This window comes from Paramormyrops kingsleyae, chromosome 25, assembly GCF_048594095.1.
Source record: "Paramormyrops kingsleyae isolate MSU_618 chromosome 25, PKINGS_0.4, whole genome shotgun sequence".
Classification (NCBI taxonomy): Eukaryota; Metazoa; Chordata; class Actinopteri; order Osteoglossiformes; family Mormyridae; genus Paramormyrops; species Paramormyrops kingsleyae.
Genome location: NC_132821.1, coordinates 4,218,368 through 4,235,485, shown reverse-complemented (window position 1 = coordinate 4,235,485; position 17,118 = coordinate 4,218,368). Strand labels below are relative to the sequence as shown.

Sequence of the window (17,118 nt, the reverse complement as noted above, 5' to 3'; positions counted from 1 at the left end):
CTCTCTTTACTGTAGCTCACTTACTGCAATTGCCATATGAATTCTCCACTGACTAACCATCGCCCCACTGCACATGCACAGTCTGTAATAAGCACTGCAGTAATAAAACATTTGAACAAATTAATGTGAACATAAATATTCTACAATATATATGTCTACATATTCATATTTAAACATAAACATGACAAAAATCTCCTGGGATTTTTTATTATTTTTTGGGATGCCACTCTTCCAGGGGTTAAGCATGTTTCTTCCATCATTAAGCATGTTTAGGAAGAGCACAGCAGATGCCTATTTGATTAAACAATTTGCAAGCTCTCTTGGTAGATGACTGTGTCACACACTGGCTATTTTCACTGTTCCTTGATATTGCTCATCTCCAGCCGCAGTTTCATTCCATCCATGTCACCTGTGATAAGCTCAGAATACAGTGTAGAAAGGAATATTGCATTATCAATTCCATCAGTCAATGCAAGAGATTCTCCAGCAAGGCTGCTGCAAACAACTCTGCTAAGGCAGAGGGGGGAACTTTCCATCTTAGCCCATGAGCATGATGGGGTGCCCATCTTCTGTGCTTCCATCGGTAAGTTACCCAGTGATGCATTACTGAATAGAACAAGCTTCAGTTTATCCGGTTTTCCCAAAAACTGGAACTTCAGCTACACATAGTCAGTTTTTAATTATGTCATAATTTTAGCTAAGATGAATCTCAGTAACAGATTGAACATAACATTAAGTCGACATTGTTTTGCTAACCAGACAAGTTGACCAACCTTAGATCTAAACTGGTCTACTTCAGATTTGGTAAGGACAGAATCACACTGTCAAGCTTGAGTTATATCAATGTGAATGGAAGATAAACTAGAAAAATATGCTAAGACTAAGTACTTCCATTCTCTGTCAATATACCAAACAATCTGTCCTTCCATACGACTTACATCTTGTTCACGTCGTTGCTTGAGCATCTGAAGAATTCTGTACCTCACTTGTTCCGTCTGATGTCCATATCATAGGTTTTCGTTTTCACTGTCTGATGTGGAAAGAATGTGCACTGATGTCCAGTCACTCTCAGTAGTCCCCTCAAGTGCAGGTGGACTGTCACCTATGAATAGAAGTGTTTGTGGGAAATTGATTTATTTTGAACTATTTTTTCTTTACAAATATTGCAATTTGTATTGCTGAAAATGATATTTTCCAGTGTTGTGCACCCTAATTATGAAATGCTAACTACTACAAGATATCTAACAACATACAATGCAACATTCAACATGGGGTAGTAAAGTGATATGTGGCAAAGTACCATGTGGAGCAGTTGTTAGACAGAGGCCTCTGTCCAATAAGAGTTGTGGAGGTAGTTTGTGTGTTTACATAAACAAAGCCTGCATGGTGTACAAACTCTGTTGAAGTAATTCACCATTATTCACTGCAGTTAGAGTTTCTAATCGTAAAATGTTGTCTATTCTACCTGCTGGGACAATTCACTGTAGTGGTAGTTGTATATTTCCCACCTAGCTCCAATGCAACCAGCCACTAGGCAAGCTGTACGAAGCTATCAGCAAGCTACAAGCGGCGCACCTGAATGGATTTTTCGTTGTTGCTGGCGACTTTAATCATGCTAATATGAAGTTGGTTCTACCTAAATTATATCAGCATGTGAACTTTGCCATAAGAGGGGAGAACTGTCTGGACAAAGTCTACACAAATGTGCATGAATTTGTGATGTTCAAGTCCAGCCATGTTCAGGATTGTCAACGCTCACGCATCTGGCGTGTGTCAGGCATGTCTGTACCAATACCTAAACAGCGTCAGGTCTATCTGTTTATTTTAAACAATTATTAAATAGTATGGTATACAATTGTCATTTATTTGACCTCCATCTGTAAGTTGCACCCTATTTAGCAGCATTTCAATTGTGTACACGTGTTAACTTTATTAAGAATATAATTTCATATCGCGATCAGGAAGCATTTCCCCTTGTGGCAGACCGTGCGCGTGACGTAAGAGGCAGAACGTGTAAGTAGCTGAGACTGCACTTACTGCAGTCAGACCCTCTTGGCTAAACTAGCTTTCTGGAATTCCCCCTGGTTTGGGTAAAAAATGACCCTTGCTGAGTAAGACATGTTAGAGGAAAGAGGAAAGCTTTGTATATCAATGTAATAACTTTATGAAGTACAGCGCCGTCTACCAATGACTTGACTGGAAGTGTGTGCTGCAGCCAATCACACGCTGTGAGGAGGAGTCAGTCATAGGTACAAACTGAAAGTAAGGAAGGGATGAAAGAGTAAGAGACTCAGATTCAGTTGTTTAACCTTCGTCTTGAGGTAAGCGGAGAAAGAATTTTTGTCTTATTGTTTTTATGCCCAACAACGCAAATGAATGGATTTTCCTACCTTAAACTGATGTTTTCATATAATTACTTGGTATGTTTTGGCATTCGAGTGCCATATTTTTACACTGTTATAAAGTTATTTTCTTTTAAGTTATTTGGATGGATTGGTATTAATATTGACACAAAAGTGTTATTTGAAAATTTGCAATAATTTGCTCATCACCAAACATTTGACAATTGAAACTTATTCATAGACTTATTTAAACACACATCCAGCCTGTAATGCTTACTTAAAGAAACAGTCATTTTAATCACTTGATCTAACCTCACTCTACTGGTCTGTGGCTATAGGTCTTCTCTGGCACAGGGAAAATGTTGGAACCTATATGTCTAATTGAGAACACGACAAATAATGAGCTCAAAGTCAATCAGGAAGCAGTAGCCATTTTAAGCTCCTTCCATCAGCCTGTAGTTGTGGTGTCTATTGTGGGCATGTACCGCACTGGCAAGTCCTACCTGATGAATCGACTGGCTGGGAAGAATAAAGGTATGTGCTGCATTTCCCTGTAAGTCGTAACAGTTTTTTCTGATACATTTGGATCTCCCTGCTTAGGACACACTTCTCTGTTTCTGATATTTCAGGATTTGCTCTGGGCTCCACTATCCAGTCTAAGACAAAGGGTATCTGGATGTGGTGTGTTTCCGTTCCTGGTAGAGAACAAACACTGGTCTTGCTGGACACTGAAGGACTGGGAGATGTGGAGAAGGTACTGTTGCTTTAGAAAATGCAAAGGAATTATTTAACAATTTGATATATAAAATACAAGGAAGCTACAGTTAATAGATAAAATCCTGGAATTTGCTCATCTTCAAAATCTGTAAATAAGCTACAAAATGAAGGAAATGTATATCTTGTAGGGCTGGGTAAAAAATATCGATTCTCCGATTTTAATCGATCTTCAGTTTAACGCAACGATATCGATTCTGGAAATCCCCGAATCGATTCTTAATGCGCGTGCTTCACGTAAGAAGATATGAATATTCACCTCTCGTCCTGAAGGTGTCACCATCTTTCGAATTGCTCCACTAAAAACATATTTATGACTTCTTGTTACAGTGTTCATTTAAAATAAAAGTTGTTTAAAATAAACAACTGTGTGCACCCTATTATTAATGTAGATGTATATTTCAGTAATAAACTTAAGTAGGAGAGTTTCAGTTACCAGCATTTATATCAAAATATGGATCCCATGTCTGCAAAACTAACATTTTAAATGAAATATTGATAGCTAATCGATATCGAATCGAAATTGAATCGAAACCATAAAAATAAGAATCGAATCGCCGAATTGGTCACAATACCCAGCCCTAATATCTTGCCCATGTAGACATTAATTAATAATTAAAATGATCATTTCAAACTCCTAGGAGGACACAATGGTTAGAACTCTGCTCCCTCACCACCAGTTTTTCCCTTGTTTCTGTGGTTCTCCTGCAGTTATTTTGGTTTTCTCCCCAAATTTGGTGCCTCTAAAGTGTTCATAGTGTGTGGGTCCTAAGATAGGCTACAAGTTTGCCTTGAGAGCATGTCTGTACTATATAAGCTTAATGGCTGCATTTATAATGATTTGCTTTATCAAAGATTTTCAAGAGAATTTTGTTATACTTTTACAGTGTCATAATTAGCAATAAGAAAGTATTTTACATAAAGTAACAACTTAAATACAAGTATGTATTTATGTAAACACGAGTGATGTGTTTAACACCATTATAAAAGAAAATAAGTTATTTGGTTGGATTGATTTTATTATTGACACAGAAGTATTACTTGGAAAATTTGCAAATGCCCATCACCCAACATTTGACAATTGCTCGAGCTAAGGTTTAAAAAGGATTGTCTTTATTTTAACAGGGGGATGAGAAGAATGACCACTGGATCTTTTCCCTGGCTGTGTTACTAAGCAGTACTTTGATCTACAACAGCAGTGGTACCATCAACAATGTTGCTGTGATGAATCTACAGTATCCTACCAACCTGAATATTTCCAGTTTCTATTCTAGGAATATTGCAAAGCTGAAAAGTAATTACAATATCTGATATAGAAGCAGGGAAATACTTTTAACTGTCCTGGTCAGAAATACACAAATGACTCTAAAGTTAGTGTTTTGATCAGGACTTGGCTACCATCTGTTGGTTATACAACATTCACCACAATCTTCAAAAACACTGAAGGGCTGGTAGATAATGGATTGGTGGATCGATTAATCATAATGAATCTTTTCTTACTCTCTGCCAATGATATAATTGTTGCTAGTTAAAGATACAAAGGTTCTGTAAGTGCTAAAAATATGCTTATGAAAATAGTTTCATGGTCAATGGTGTTACATTTCCACGTCAAGGTATAAAGTAGATACAGCCAGTAGGTAATTTGGTCTTCTGATGATTCACTACACTGACTTTGATACTCTTGTATTTGAGAAACATTCTGTAGTTTGATGCTTCTGCTGCTGCGTTCTTTGTCATTTCCTTGCTCAACTTTATAGAATTGTTACCGAAATCAACTAGGTTTCTCCTCTCAAAGTGTTGACCTTGCCATTTCTCACCACTGAAATAGATTTTCTAAATTTTCTTCCTCAACTGCAGCATCTAACAGATATGTGACTGAGCTGACAAAACACATCAAGGTAAAGTCCAACGATGAGGATGAAGCTGATGCTTCTGCTGAGTATGTCCGCTTCTTCCCCTCCTTTATCTGGGCAGTAAGAGATTTTACCCTGGACCTTGAGGCTAATGGGAAACCCATAACAGCTGATGAATATTTGGAGAACTCCCTGAAGCTGAAGCCTGGTAAATGCATAACACTGCCATTCACTGTTTACTCCATGAAGGCTATAGTACAAATGAACGGAGCAATGATTTTTTTTTATGAGCCTATTCATTTCAATGAAAAGGCCCATACTACTCTTCACCTAGTAAGTGATACTTTCCGAAATTGCGCTTACCCATTGAAATGAACGGAGCTGATTTCACTGCTGAGTAGTAGGCCTTGCCTAGACGGACGGACTGACATACTGTATCGTTTGTCTCGGTGCACCTTACGGATCGCGTGCAATTCCATCGCAAATAAAAAAAAACCCCTTTATTTAGTTATTTATTATGGGCCTATTCATTTTAATGAAAAGGCCTACTGTATATTACTCTTCACCTAGTGAATGATACTTTCCAAATTTACGTTTACCCATTGAAATGAACGGAGCTCACTTCGATGCCAAGTCTTAGGGCTTGCCTAGACCTATGGATTGACATATCGATTGTTTCAGTACACCCTACAGATCGCGTACAAATCTCATCTCAAAGTCGAAAAAAACTTTATTTATTATTATGGGCCTATTCATTTTAATGAAAAGGTCCATATCACTCTTCCCCTAGTAAACGATACTTTCTGAATTTGCGCTTAGCCATTGAAATGAGCGGAGCTCACTTCACTGCCGAGTCGTAGGGCTTGCCTGGACGGACGGATTGACATATTGCTTGCCCATGTCACACCCCGATCGTGCCGATCCTCCTGTGCCATGCCCCCCCCCCCCCCCTCGTTAAACACTGGGAATCCACATGAGGTTAACAGCTGTTTCTGATTGTCGTCATTAGTCCAGTGTATTTAGTCCGCGTTTTCGTTCATTTTCCCAGTCCGGTCATTGACATTACGTGTGGCTTGGAGCGCGTTACCCCAGCAACAAAGCCCTTTTTGCTCGTATTCACGGCTTCTGTCACCAGCTTCCGTGTTGGATCGTGACAGCCTCGGTACACCTTACGGATCGCGTACAATTTTATCGCAAAATCAAAAAAAAATAATAATTATTCTTTAAAATCAATAGGCCCATAAGTAGAAGCAAAGCTCCTGCCCAATCCACAAACACAACGACCCACAGACGTGAAACTACCTACCATATCCTAGCAACCACATCACAACACCCTAGCAACCACATAGTAATGCCTAGCAACACCTAGCAACCACCTAGAAACCAGCTAGTAACACCTTAGCAATGCCTACCGACAGCTTAGCAACCACATAGGAACACCCTATCAACCACCCTAGCAACACCTAGCAACTAGCTAGCAACACCCTAGCAACCACATAGTACTGCCTAGCAACACCATAGCAACTAGGGCAGGGCAATATGGCCAAAAATATTTATCGGCCTTTTTTTCTATTGGCCTTTTTTTTTTATTGCTTCCCCACACTGGCGAGAGTGGGACATGGAAGCATCAACATACACACCGAGATCTTTCTCGTAATCAGCTACCTTTATTTCAGTGGAACCCATAAAATATGTGTACTTTATATTTCTGCTCCCTGCATGGATTACCTTACATTTATCTGTGTTAAATTTCATCTGCCAAGTATCAGCCCAGTCGCTAATTAAATCCAGATCCCGTTGTAGCCTCTCTGCTGCTAGATCAGTATCTGCTACACCACCCACCTTGGTGTCATCTGCAAATTTAAGCAGTTTACTCTATGTATTGGTATCAATATCATTAATGTAAATTAGGAACAATAGTGGTCCTAAAATTGAACCCTGCGGTACCCCACAATGAACGCAGGCCCACTGTGACATTGTGCCTCTTATAACTACTCGCTTCCTGTCAGTTAACCAGTTTTCGATCCAAGCTGCCACAGTTCCTAAAATCCTTGCAGCTTTGAGCTTTAGCAAGAGCCGTTTGTGGGGGACAACATCAAAGGCCTTCTGGAAATCTAAGTAGATCACATCGTAGGCCTTATTGTGATCAATTTCACTTGTAGCTTCCTCAAAGAACTCAAGTACATTCGTTAAACAGGATCTACCTCTCCTAAATCCATATTGGCTATCCCTCAGAATGTTATTTGCATCCAGGTAATCTACCATTTTCACTTGGATTATAGCTTCCATTATTTTTCCAGTAATGCTAGTTAAACTGATTGGCCTATAGTTTGCTGGATTACTTCTATCCCCTTTTTTGAATATGGGTGTTATATTAGCATGCTTCCAATCTGAAGGTACCACACCCACAGATAACGATTTCTGGAATATTAAAGTTAAAGGTTGGCTAATAATATCCCTCATCTCTTTTAAAACTATAGGTAAGATGCCATCAGGGCCCTGCGATTTATTTATTTTGAGTTTAGCTAGGCTTAGTACCACATCAGCCTCAGTTATACATATTGGTCATAGACGACCCTGTATTCGTACTAATTGGTGGTAAGTTACTTGTGTTCTCTACTGTGAACACCCGTGAAAAATAATCATTAAACTCATTTACTATATCAATTTCATTTTCAATTATAAGGCCCTTACTATCCTGCAAACTAGTGATTTCAGCTTTTAGAGCTCTTTTGGAGTTAAAGTATTGGATGAAACTTTTATTGTTATCCTTAGCCTCCAATGCAATTTTTCTTTCTACATCCCTCTTGGACAGTCTAATGTTATTTTTTAACTCTACCTGTAGACTTAGATACTCCTGCTTAATTTTGAAATCATTAGTTCATTTCCAATTGTGGAACAGAGCCCTTACTTTATTCTTAATTTCCTTAGTAAACCACCTTGGTTGTCGTTTCCTAGATTTAGTTTTGCTGGAAACAGGTATAAAGTCCTCTTGCACTTGCAACAATGTGCTTTTAAAAAATTCCCATGCCTCTTAAACTGTTTTGCTATTTAACTCCATCCAGTTTACAGTTTCTAGTTTCCGTCTCATACCATTAAAGTTAGCCTTCCTAACACTGTATACTCTTCTCACACTAAAATTAACCTCGAATTTAACCATGTTATGATCACTACCGTCCAATGGTTCTAAAACCTCTAATTTTCCAATCCTATCCTGTTTATTAGAGAAAACAAGATCAAGAAGGGCTTCTCCCCTGGTAGGGGTATTAAACTGAGTAAAAAAACAATCCTGTACTAATTACACCATCTCAAGTTCATTTACAGAAGAGCCAGAGACTGTGTCCCACTATGTCCCAGGTAAATTAAAATCACCCATAACCACCACATCATTTTTATTACTCATAATCCTGATATCATCATATAACATAATGCTTTCCTCTGCAGTTACATTAGGAGCTCTATAACAAACCCCGACAATTAGGCCATTTGAGTCTTTAGCATCCAGTTTTATCCATACAGCTTCTGTACTTTTATTTTTATCAGTGAGCTCCCTTGCCTGCAAGTTCTCTTTTACGTATACTGCAACACCACCTTCCTTCTTTCCTATCCGGTCTCTACAGAACAACGTATAACCATCCATATTATATTCTTCCCCATCATTGTCACTCATCCATGTTTCAGTTATTCCTATAATGTCATGTGTCCGATGAAATTAAAGCCTTTAAATCATTAATTTTGTTTAATACTCATAGCATTTAAATACAGACCACAAATGGTAGGCCTTTTACAGTGCCCACGTTTAATATTTATTTGGGCTTTCCTTCTCTCCCCACATAAATTCATAACTAACCTCCCTGCCCGCCCAGTCCCTAGTTTAAACATTCCTCAACTACTCTACACATACACCTCCCAAATACACTGGTTCCCCTATGGTTCAGATGCAACCCGTCCGGCTTGAACAGGTCCCACCTATTCCAGAAGGTCTTCCAGTGCCCCATAAACCTGAACCCCACACATCACACAAAAGGTCGAGCATGGTAACGTTAGCATAGCCATAGATGTTAAAATGGTTAAAGTGCGAAAAAAAGTTCGTAACAATAAATAATCAATCAAATCTGAAACTGATATTGCTATTAAATGATGTACAACCTACCTTTCCAACCAAGCGTACGCGATGGAATAGACTTTTCTTTTTTTCTTGTCTTTTAAAGCTGATTTAACAGGTTACTTCTTTTAAAACCACGTTTCTCAACCACTGATGGGCCACAAAGGCTACAGATTGGGCCGCGATTTTAAAATCGAGACTGGCCATTGGCCCGTATAGGGCCGCCAGCGCCACGTTTAAATCTAACCATGATGCATTGTGTCGGGAGCAGAATGCATTGCTTTAAGCCAGCACTGTAAGCCCAAAGCGTAGTGTGTTTATTGTGGATTAACACTTTCAAACGAGGCTCTAAAACCATCAAAACTAAAGCGGCATATCGAAACAAAGCACCCAAAACTTATCGAAAAACCATTGGAGTACTTTCAGCGAAAACATGATGGACTATAACTGCAGAAGCAGACCATTCTGTAAGGGATATAACTTTCCCCAATTATGCAGGTTTGTCACTTGGCTAAACTGGGCACCAGATATAAGAAACAGCTCACAACAGAAATATGGAGATAATATGGAATCAGATTTGTGCCAATATTATAACATTTTTGACATCAAGCAAAAACAAGGTTTCGAGAAGAAAAAAAACTAACTGAAGCAAAAGAAATGTTATCTCAAAAGTAAAATTTATAACTTGCAAACACGATTGGTCTTTTGATAATGTTTTCCTTTGTTTTCGCTGCCTGACTTTGCGGTTACGCTGCCAGCTTTTTCGCTTGCGCTGCTTGACTTTGCGGTTACGCTGCCAGCTTTCTCGCTTGCGCTCCCTGACTTTTTGCTTACAATTCTGACACAAACTTCTCGCGTGGGCGGCTGTTTTCAGGGACGCGTCCCCATTGGCTAATAAGTTTTTGACTGACTGGTCAATGCCACGGACATTTTTAATTAACAGCGGGACTGGATCGACATTCACTACCCACTAACTAATTTTTACTGGATCCGACAACAAGATTAACAAAGTGTAAATGGTTATGTTGTTTGTGCTGCACTATACATTTTATTGTGCTAAATTAGAAGTGAAGTTAAGCTTTGCTATGTAATTTAGCGTTTACCTATTTAACGGTTGCATGCGTTACTGGGTCAAGAAAACTCCTACAAACAAGAGCACGTACATGTCTGGGTTTTGTTTACACTGATTGTGTAGCTACATCCTTTTATTTTGTGATGTGAGAGAGTTTTCACTGAGGAAATACGATAACAATACATTTCGATCTTCAGTTCATGAATAACTGCAAATTGGGGTAAGCATGCAGTGACTTTGTAAATTACAAATGTCACTTGTTTTCTAATTTTGATTGCTACTTTAAAAAGGTGTCTTTATAAACATATGCAAACTGTCGGTAAGACTGTTGGTCTTTTAACATTTTTCACTACCTTTATGAAATTTTTTTTGGAAGACTGTATACAAAGCAGTCGTTTTAATTATTATGTTTCACAAAATACATGTCGTATAATAGTATAGATTGTATTTACTGAAAAGAAGATATTTAATGTAAAATATTAACTTTTTCACTAAAAGACGTATAATTCACATAAATGGTGCAACTTACGTGTTGGAAAATGTGAAGTTGCAACACAAAATAAACGAAAATAAAAGCAGAGCCACGGTATGTTTCCCAAAAGCATAGTTGCTCATTATGTTAGCGGCTTACATATTTGCTAAAGGGAGCTTTTGGAAAATGTGCCCCTCAATGGGTTGTATTATACTGTGGAATGAGTAGTAACGGCAGGAAGAAAAAAACCCAAATCTAAGTTTCTTTTGTATACTTTTGGTTCATAAAACACATTTCAGTCATTTCAAATATAAGTTTGTCATTTATTTTTTCCTATCAAGGCCACAATAAAAATGTTGCTACCAGCACCAGTGCACGAGAATGTATTCGGAAGTACTTTCCCCGTCGAAAGTGCTTCGTCTTCGATACGCCTGTCCACAGGGACAAGCTGAAGATTATTGATCAGCTGAGTGATTCTGACCTGGAAGAAAGGTTTGTTAAGCAAGCTACAGAGTTCTGCAGTTATGTTCTTGGAAATTCCCAGGTGAAAACCATCAAAGGAGGAATTAAAGTCACTGGGAGATGTAAGTTCAAAGTGCTCACAAAAATAACTGTTGAATTATTTATGCAAAGTTAGGCTAACTGGTGTGTGTAGTTGAGTTAATAGTATATCATTGTAAATGTGCTCTGTGATGGTCTAGCATCCTGCCTGTGCTGGCTGGGATAGGTTTCAGGTCCCTGGAACATTCATAAGCAGCATGTAAATATACCTTAACATCCTAACATACCTTAACAACTTTATTATATGTCAATAACAAACATTATAATTGCATAATCATACTTACATGCTGCTTGTGAATATTCTATGAATGCATTATGAAGGTGCACTGAATGTTCTGCGAATGCATTATAAAAACATTATGAAAGTGCAGTTAATGTAAAACGTAACTGTATGGATCATGTATGAACTACAGTCTGTTGCACCACTACACACAACCCTGCCCAGGATAAGTGGCTTGTTTGCACCTCTCACAAAATGTCATCTCTGGTTCTCTCCTTTTCATGGTGTGGTGTGTCTCAGTGCTGGCTAAGCTGGTGATGATGTATGTGGATACCATTAAAAGTGGGAAGGTTCCTTGTCTAGAGAATGCGGTGGTAGCTCTAGCCCAGACGGAAAACTCAAAAGCAGTAGAGGAGGCCCACAGCCTCTACAAGCAGCTGCTGAGCAAGAGGATAGTGTTACACACTGAGACACAGGAGGAGCTTTCGAATGTCCATGAAATCTGCCTGAAGGAGGCGCTAGAGCTCTTCTTTGATCGCTCATTCAAAGATGATGATCGGCGCTTTCAAACACAGCTCATGGTTTGTAGGCACCTTGAATATACTTCATTCACTTGATTCACTTAAGCCTAGGATAAATAAAGCTGATGTTTAAGGAATGGAAGCATTGAATTTGTTATTTTTACTACTATTGCTATTAGAAACACTTTACTGAGTCTCCAAACATGTGAATATCAAAGTTTTTCTGTATGTGGCTTTGAATAATTGAAAGCATCAGAAGTTCTTTTTGTGGATTTTTGTTTCTTGTGTCAACAGGATCTTGTAAGAAATGAGTATGATAAGAAGTGTCAGGAGAACGAGGAGCTCTCCCTGAATTACTGTACTACTCTGCTTAGCCAACTGGGGGCTACTTTGAAGCCAGATTATTATCTGAAACAAAGCGGTTATCAATACTTCCGGAAAGACCTGGAAGCTTTAATTTTCCGGTACAGAAATACAAAAGGCAGAGGCATCAAGGTACAATAATTATGCAATTTCTCCCCAATAAAGTAAACCTATCAGCCGTAAATCTCCAACAAAGTACAGTTAAGAAATCTATTAAGATAAATGCATTACCGGCTATCTTATTACGGGGAGGGGTGACTGAGGCTGGGGATCTGTGCAGCAGTCAGAAGGTGGCTGGTTTAAATCCTGAGAATGCCAGCACTGATTCTATTCCATTGGGCCCTTGAGCAAGGCCCTTAACCTGCAATTGCTTTGCCCAGGGTACAATGTTAACCAACATCCAGTCCTGCAAGCAGGTCCTCCAACTTACAGGAAAAATTTGGGGGTTGGTGGCAGGATTGGCACTCTAGCCACCAGAAAAAATTCTTTTCCATTCCATTTGAACTAGTGTGGTGCTGCATGGCCGATTGTCATGTGGTGGGTGCAGCAATGTGTTGTATCAGTGCACGCTCCTAACTTCCTCTTATTACACCTGTTTTTTTTTTGGACAAAAATGTGTGTTAATTATGTCACTTGTTTACTGGAAAGCATTTGCATTATAGTTGGAATTTATACTAATATTAGTATAAATTAGGGGTATGAAGATATTTAGAAAAATATACATTTCTGTTAATGTTGGTGTAAGGGTGCATTATTAATGAATGTAACCCAACTAGAATGTTTAGCATTTAGAAAATGCACATTTTTAAATGATAGCTTCACTTGTGCAAGTAGATCCTGTGTGAACATCATCAGTCCATAACAAGGTTGGTTTTTCAGGCAGAACAGGCTTTGGAAGAATACCTGGCTAAAACCAATGAACTGGGCAGAACGTTACTGCTGGCAGACAGAAGTCTCTCTGAACAACAAAAGCGTATAGAAGGTGAGAGAGGCATCAAACAGCTCTGGATGTTACCATAATATTATATGTGGGCTGTGAAGTTGGTGATAATTTATAGTAAATTTTGTTTGCCGGCTGTCATAACACATAGAGATGATATAAAAGGATTAATGCCCAGTCTGTCACAGTCTGATATTCTATCATTTACTTCATTCAGGATACTAACTGTTTATGTATTTTGATGTATTTCAAGTATAGTTTTTATATTATGTTTGTCTTTTAACGCACCATATGATAGACATGGTATGAAATGTATATGTGATATATTTTTTATATTTTAGCTATTCAGAGGAAACGGGCTATATGAACTGTTATAAAAAATTATGATGCTGAATAATGCTTAAAGCATCTGTAGGTGCATGTAAAACTAGACCGCGGTGCCATGACAATCGTTCTCCATTCTAGAGCAACAAGCCTATGCTAAGATGCAGGAGGTGAAAGCAAAGGCTGCAGAATTAATGATGGTGACTATGGAGAGGAGAATTGAGGATGTGACGAGAGCACAAGAAGAAAATAAGAGGCAGCTGATGGAAAAAAATGAGAGGGAACGCAGACATATGCAGTCTGAACATGAGCGAGTTCTTCAGCAAATGCTGAGGGTACCTTCCAGTTATAATTCTGACTTTGTATCCTATTACCCCATTAAGAAAAACTCAGGATGTGAGACCAGTGAAGAAAGGTTGCATTTATGTTGTTGATCTTTAATGTTAGACCATGACCAACCATGTCACCCCTTTGTTGCATTTCAGGAGCAGAATGCCATGCTGCAGCAGGACTTTGACGCAAGTGTGAGACAAATGCAGAGAGAGATTGGCCAGCTGCGACGTGAGATGAGCCAAGCGCAAAACAGAAGCGGAGGCGATTGGGGGTGTACTATCTCCTAATGAAAGCTTGTATGAAATAAATAAATAAAACTAAAGGCCAAGGTATGAAGCTTTCAATGTGAATTTTTCAAATAATGAGTCTGGAGGACTGACTATGGAATAGACCAGGCTAGAATAGAATGGAATGGAATGGAATAGAATAGAATTTCCATCTTCACTGAACTTTTAAACTTTCAATTTCAGTGGAAGTATATCAGCATAGTGTAATACCTGTAATTCATTATATTATGTAAGTATGTGGGCAGTGATTTTTTATTTTAATTTTTTTTATTTTGTCTCTGAATTTGAAATTAAACAATGAATATGTGCTTGAAATGCAGACTGTCAGCTTTAATTTACAGTCATGCACAGCTATATTGGGGGACATGCTGGTATTATAACCGTTTGTTTAATGAGATGGGCTGCATGGTGGCCACTGGTTAAACCAGGATGTACAGTGAAGCACATAGATTTCTGATTTACAACAGAAGATGCCAAATGGGAAGCCCAGTGGAGGATTACCGGCATCTCATGACTTGGTATATAAAGAGTGGAACTGACCTCTGAATTTGCATTTGCATGCTGAGCTCCAATATATGGGAGAAGATGAAAGATATGTGAAGTAAAAACTGCATATTCTGCCATCAAACCACCCATTTGATCATAATACTTATTGAATATTGAAAATGTGTTTGTGTTCTTAAACATATATCAATATACATATATGGATTGACATAACTGGTATGCAAATATGTATTTGTGGTATAAAGCAGAGGTAGGCAGCCCTGATCCTGCAGTGCCGGTATCCAGCATGTTTTCTGTCCTACCTGATGAGTTACTATCTGCCTGAGATCAGAAGTGGTTCCTCAGAACCAGGTAGGATGGAAAACCTGCTGGGTACCAGCACTCCAGGATCAGGGTTGCCCACCCCTAGTATCAAGGTTAAAATGCACAGTTATTTGTTGACTCAATAAACAAACTGTTTTTAAAATAACTTTCTTTACTGTAGCTCACTTACTGCAATTGCCATATGAATTCTCCACTGACTAACCATCGCCACACTGCACATGCGCAGTCTGTAATAAGCACTGCAGTAATAAAACAAGTGAACACACATTTGAACAAATTAATGTGAACATAAATATTCTACAATATATATGTCTACATATTCATATTTAAACATAAAGATGACAAAAATCTCCTGGGATTTTTTTTTTTTTGGGATTCCACTCTTCCAGGGGTTAAGCATGTTTAGGAAGAGCAGAGCAGATGCCTATTTGATTAAACAATTTGCAAGCTCTCTTGGTAGATGACTGTGTCACACACTGGCTATTTTCACTGTTCCTTGATATTGCTCATCTCCAGCCGCAGTCTCATTCCATCCATGTCACCTGTGATAAGCTCAGAATACAGTGTAGAAAGGAATATTGCATTATCAATTCCATCAGTCAATGCAAGAGATTCTCCAGCAAGGCTACTGCAAACAACTCTGCTAACGCAGAGGGGGGAACTTTCCATCTTAGCCCATGAGCATGATGGGGTGCCCATCTTCTGTGCTTCCATTGGTAAGTTACCCAGTAATGCATCACTGAATAGAACAAGCTTCAGTTTATCTGGTTTTCCCAAAAACTGGAACTTCAGCTACACATAGTCAGCTAAAATTATGACATAATTAAAAACTAAGATGAAGCTCAGTAACAGATTGAACATAACATTAAGTTGACACTGTTTTGCTAACCAGACAAGTTGACCAACCTTAGATCTAAACTGGTCTACTTCAGATTTGGCAAGGACAAAATCACACTGTCAAGCTTGAGTTATATCAATGTGAATGGAACATAGTCTTAGCATATTTTTCTAGTTTAAGTACTTCCATTCTCTGTCAATATACCAAACAATCTGTCCTTCCATACGACTTACATCTTGTTCGCGTCGTTGCTTGAGCATCTGAAGAATTCTGTACCTCACTTGTTCCGTCAGTGATGTCCATATCATAGGTTCTCGTTTTCACTGTCTGATGTGGAAAGAATGTGCACTGATGTCCAGTCACTCTCTAGTCCCCTCAAGTGCAGGTGGACTGTCACCTATGAATAGAAGTGTTTGTGGGAAATTGATTTATTTTGAACTATTTTTTCTTTACAAATATTGCAATATGTATTGCTGAAAATGATATTTTCCAGTGTTGTGCACCCTAATTATGAAATGCTAACTACTCCGACATATCTAACAACATACAATGCAACATTCAACATGGGGTAGTAAAGTGATATGTGGCAGAGCAAAGTACCATGTGGAGCAGTTGTTAGACAGAGGCCTCTTTCTCCAATAAGAGTTGTGGAGGCAGTTTGTGTGTTTACATAAACAAAGCCTGGTGTACAAACTCTGTTGAAGTAATTCACCATTATTCACTGCAGTTAGAGTTTCTAATCGTAAAATGTTGTCCATTCTACCTGCTGGAAGAATTCACCGCAGTGGTAGTTGTATATTTCCCACCTAGCTCCAATGCAACCAGCCACTAGGCAAGCTGTACGAAGCTATCAGCAAGCTACAAGCGGCGCACCTGAATGGATTTTAGGTTGTTGCTGGCGACTTTAATCATGCTAATATGAAGTTGGTTCTACCTAAATTATATCAGCATGTGAACTTTGCCATAAGAGGGGAGAACTGTCTGGACAAAGTCTACACAAATGTGCATGAATTTGTGATGTTCAAGTCCAGCCATGTTCAGGATTGTCAACGCTCACGCATCTGGCGTGTGTCAGGCATGTCTGTACCAATACCTAAACAGCGTCAGGTCTATCTGTTTATTTTAAACAATTATTAAATAGTATGGTATACAATTGTCATTTATTTGACCTCCATCTGTAAGTTGCACCCTATTTAGCAGCATTTCAATTGTGTACACGTGTTAACTTTATTAAGAATATAATTTCATATCGCGATCAGAAAGCATTTCCCCTTGTGACAGACCA

At 38.6% G+C, this 17,118-nt stretch overlaps 1 protein-coding gene and 1 long non-coding RNA gene across 4 annotated transcripts; one reads left to right on the top strand and one right to left on the bottom strand.

Annotated features, from left to right (window-relative positions):
- Positions 1-8: 8 nt before the first annotated feature.
- On the bottom strand, positions 9-16,948 carry LOC111835567 (uncharacterized). Of its 3 annotated transcripts, none has more exons than XR_011985914.1 (3): positions 16,597-16,948; positions 16,067-16,230; positions 9-419 (listed from the first exon to the last, which is right to left on the bottom strand). It is a non-coding gene; the product is annotated as an uncharacterized lncRNA (long non-coding RNA). The 3 variants fall into 3 exon arrangements; XR_002836258.2 differs by lacking the exon at positions 9-419 and adding an exon at positions 15,402-15,547; XR_011985915.1 differs by lacking the exon at positions 9-419 and adding an exon at positions 15,479-15,537.
- LOC111835565 (guanylate-binding protein 1-like) lies at positions 2,214-15,140 on the top strand. Its single transcript, XM_072707810.1, has 11 exons — positions 2,214-2,321; positions 2,681-2,876; positions 2,972-3,096; positions 4,242-4,351; positions 4,984-5,177; positions 10,960-11,202; positions 11,700-11,980; positions 12,215-12,415; positions 13,163-13,265; positions 13,689-13,882; positions 14,033-15,140. Exons 2-11 carry the CDS (start codon positions 2,702-2,704, stop codon positions 14,165-14,167), a joined length of 1,761 nt encoding a protein of 586 aa, XP_072563911.1. The 5' UTR covers positions 2,214-2,321; positions 2,681-2,701; the 3' UTR covers positions 14,168-15,140.
- Positions 16,949-17,118: the final 170 nt, after the last annotated feature.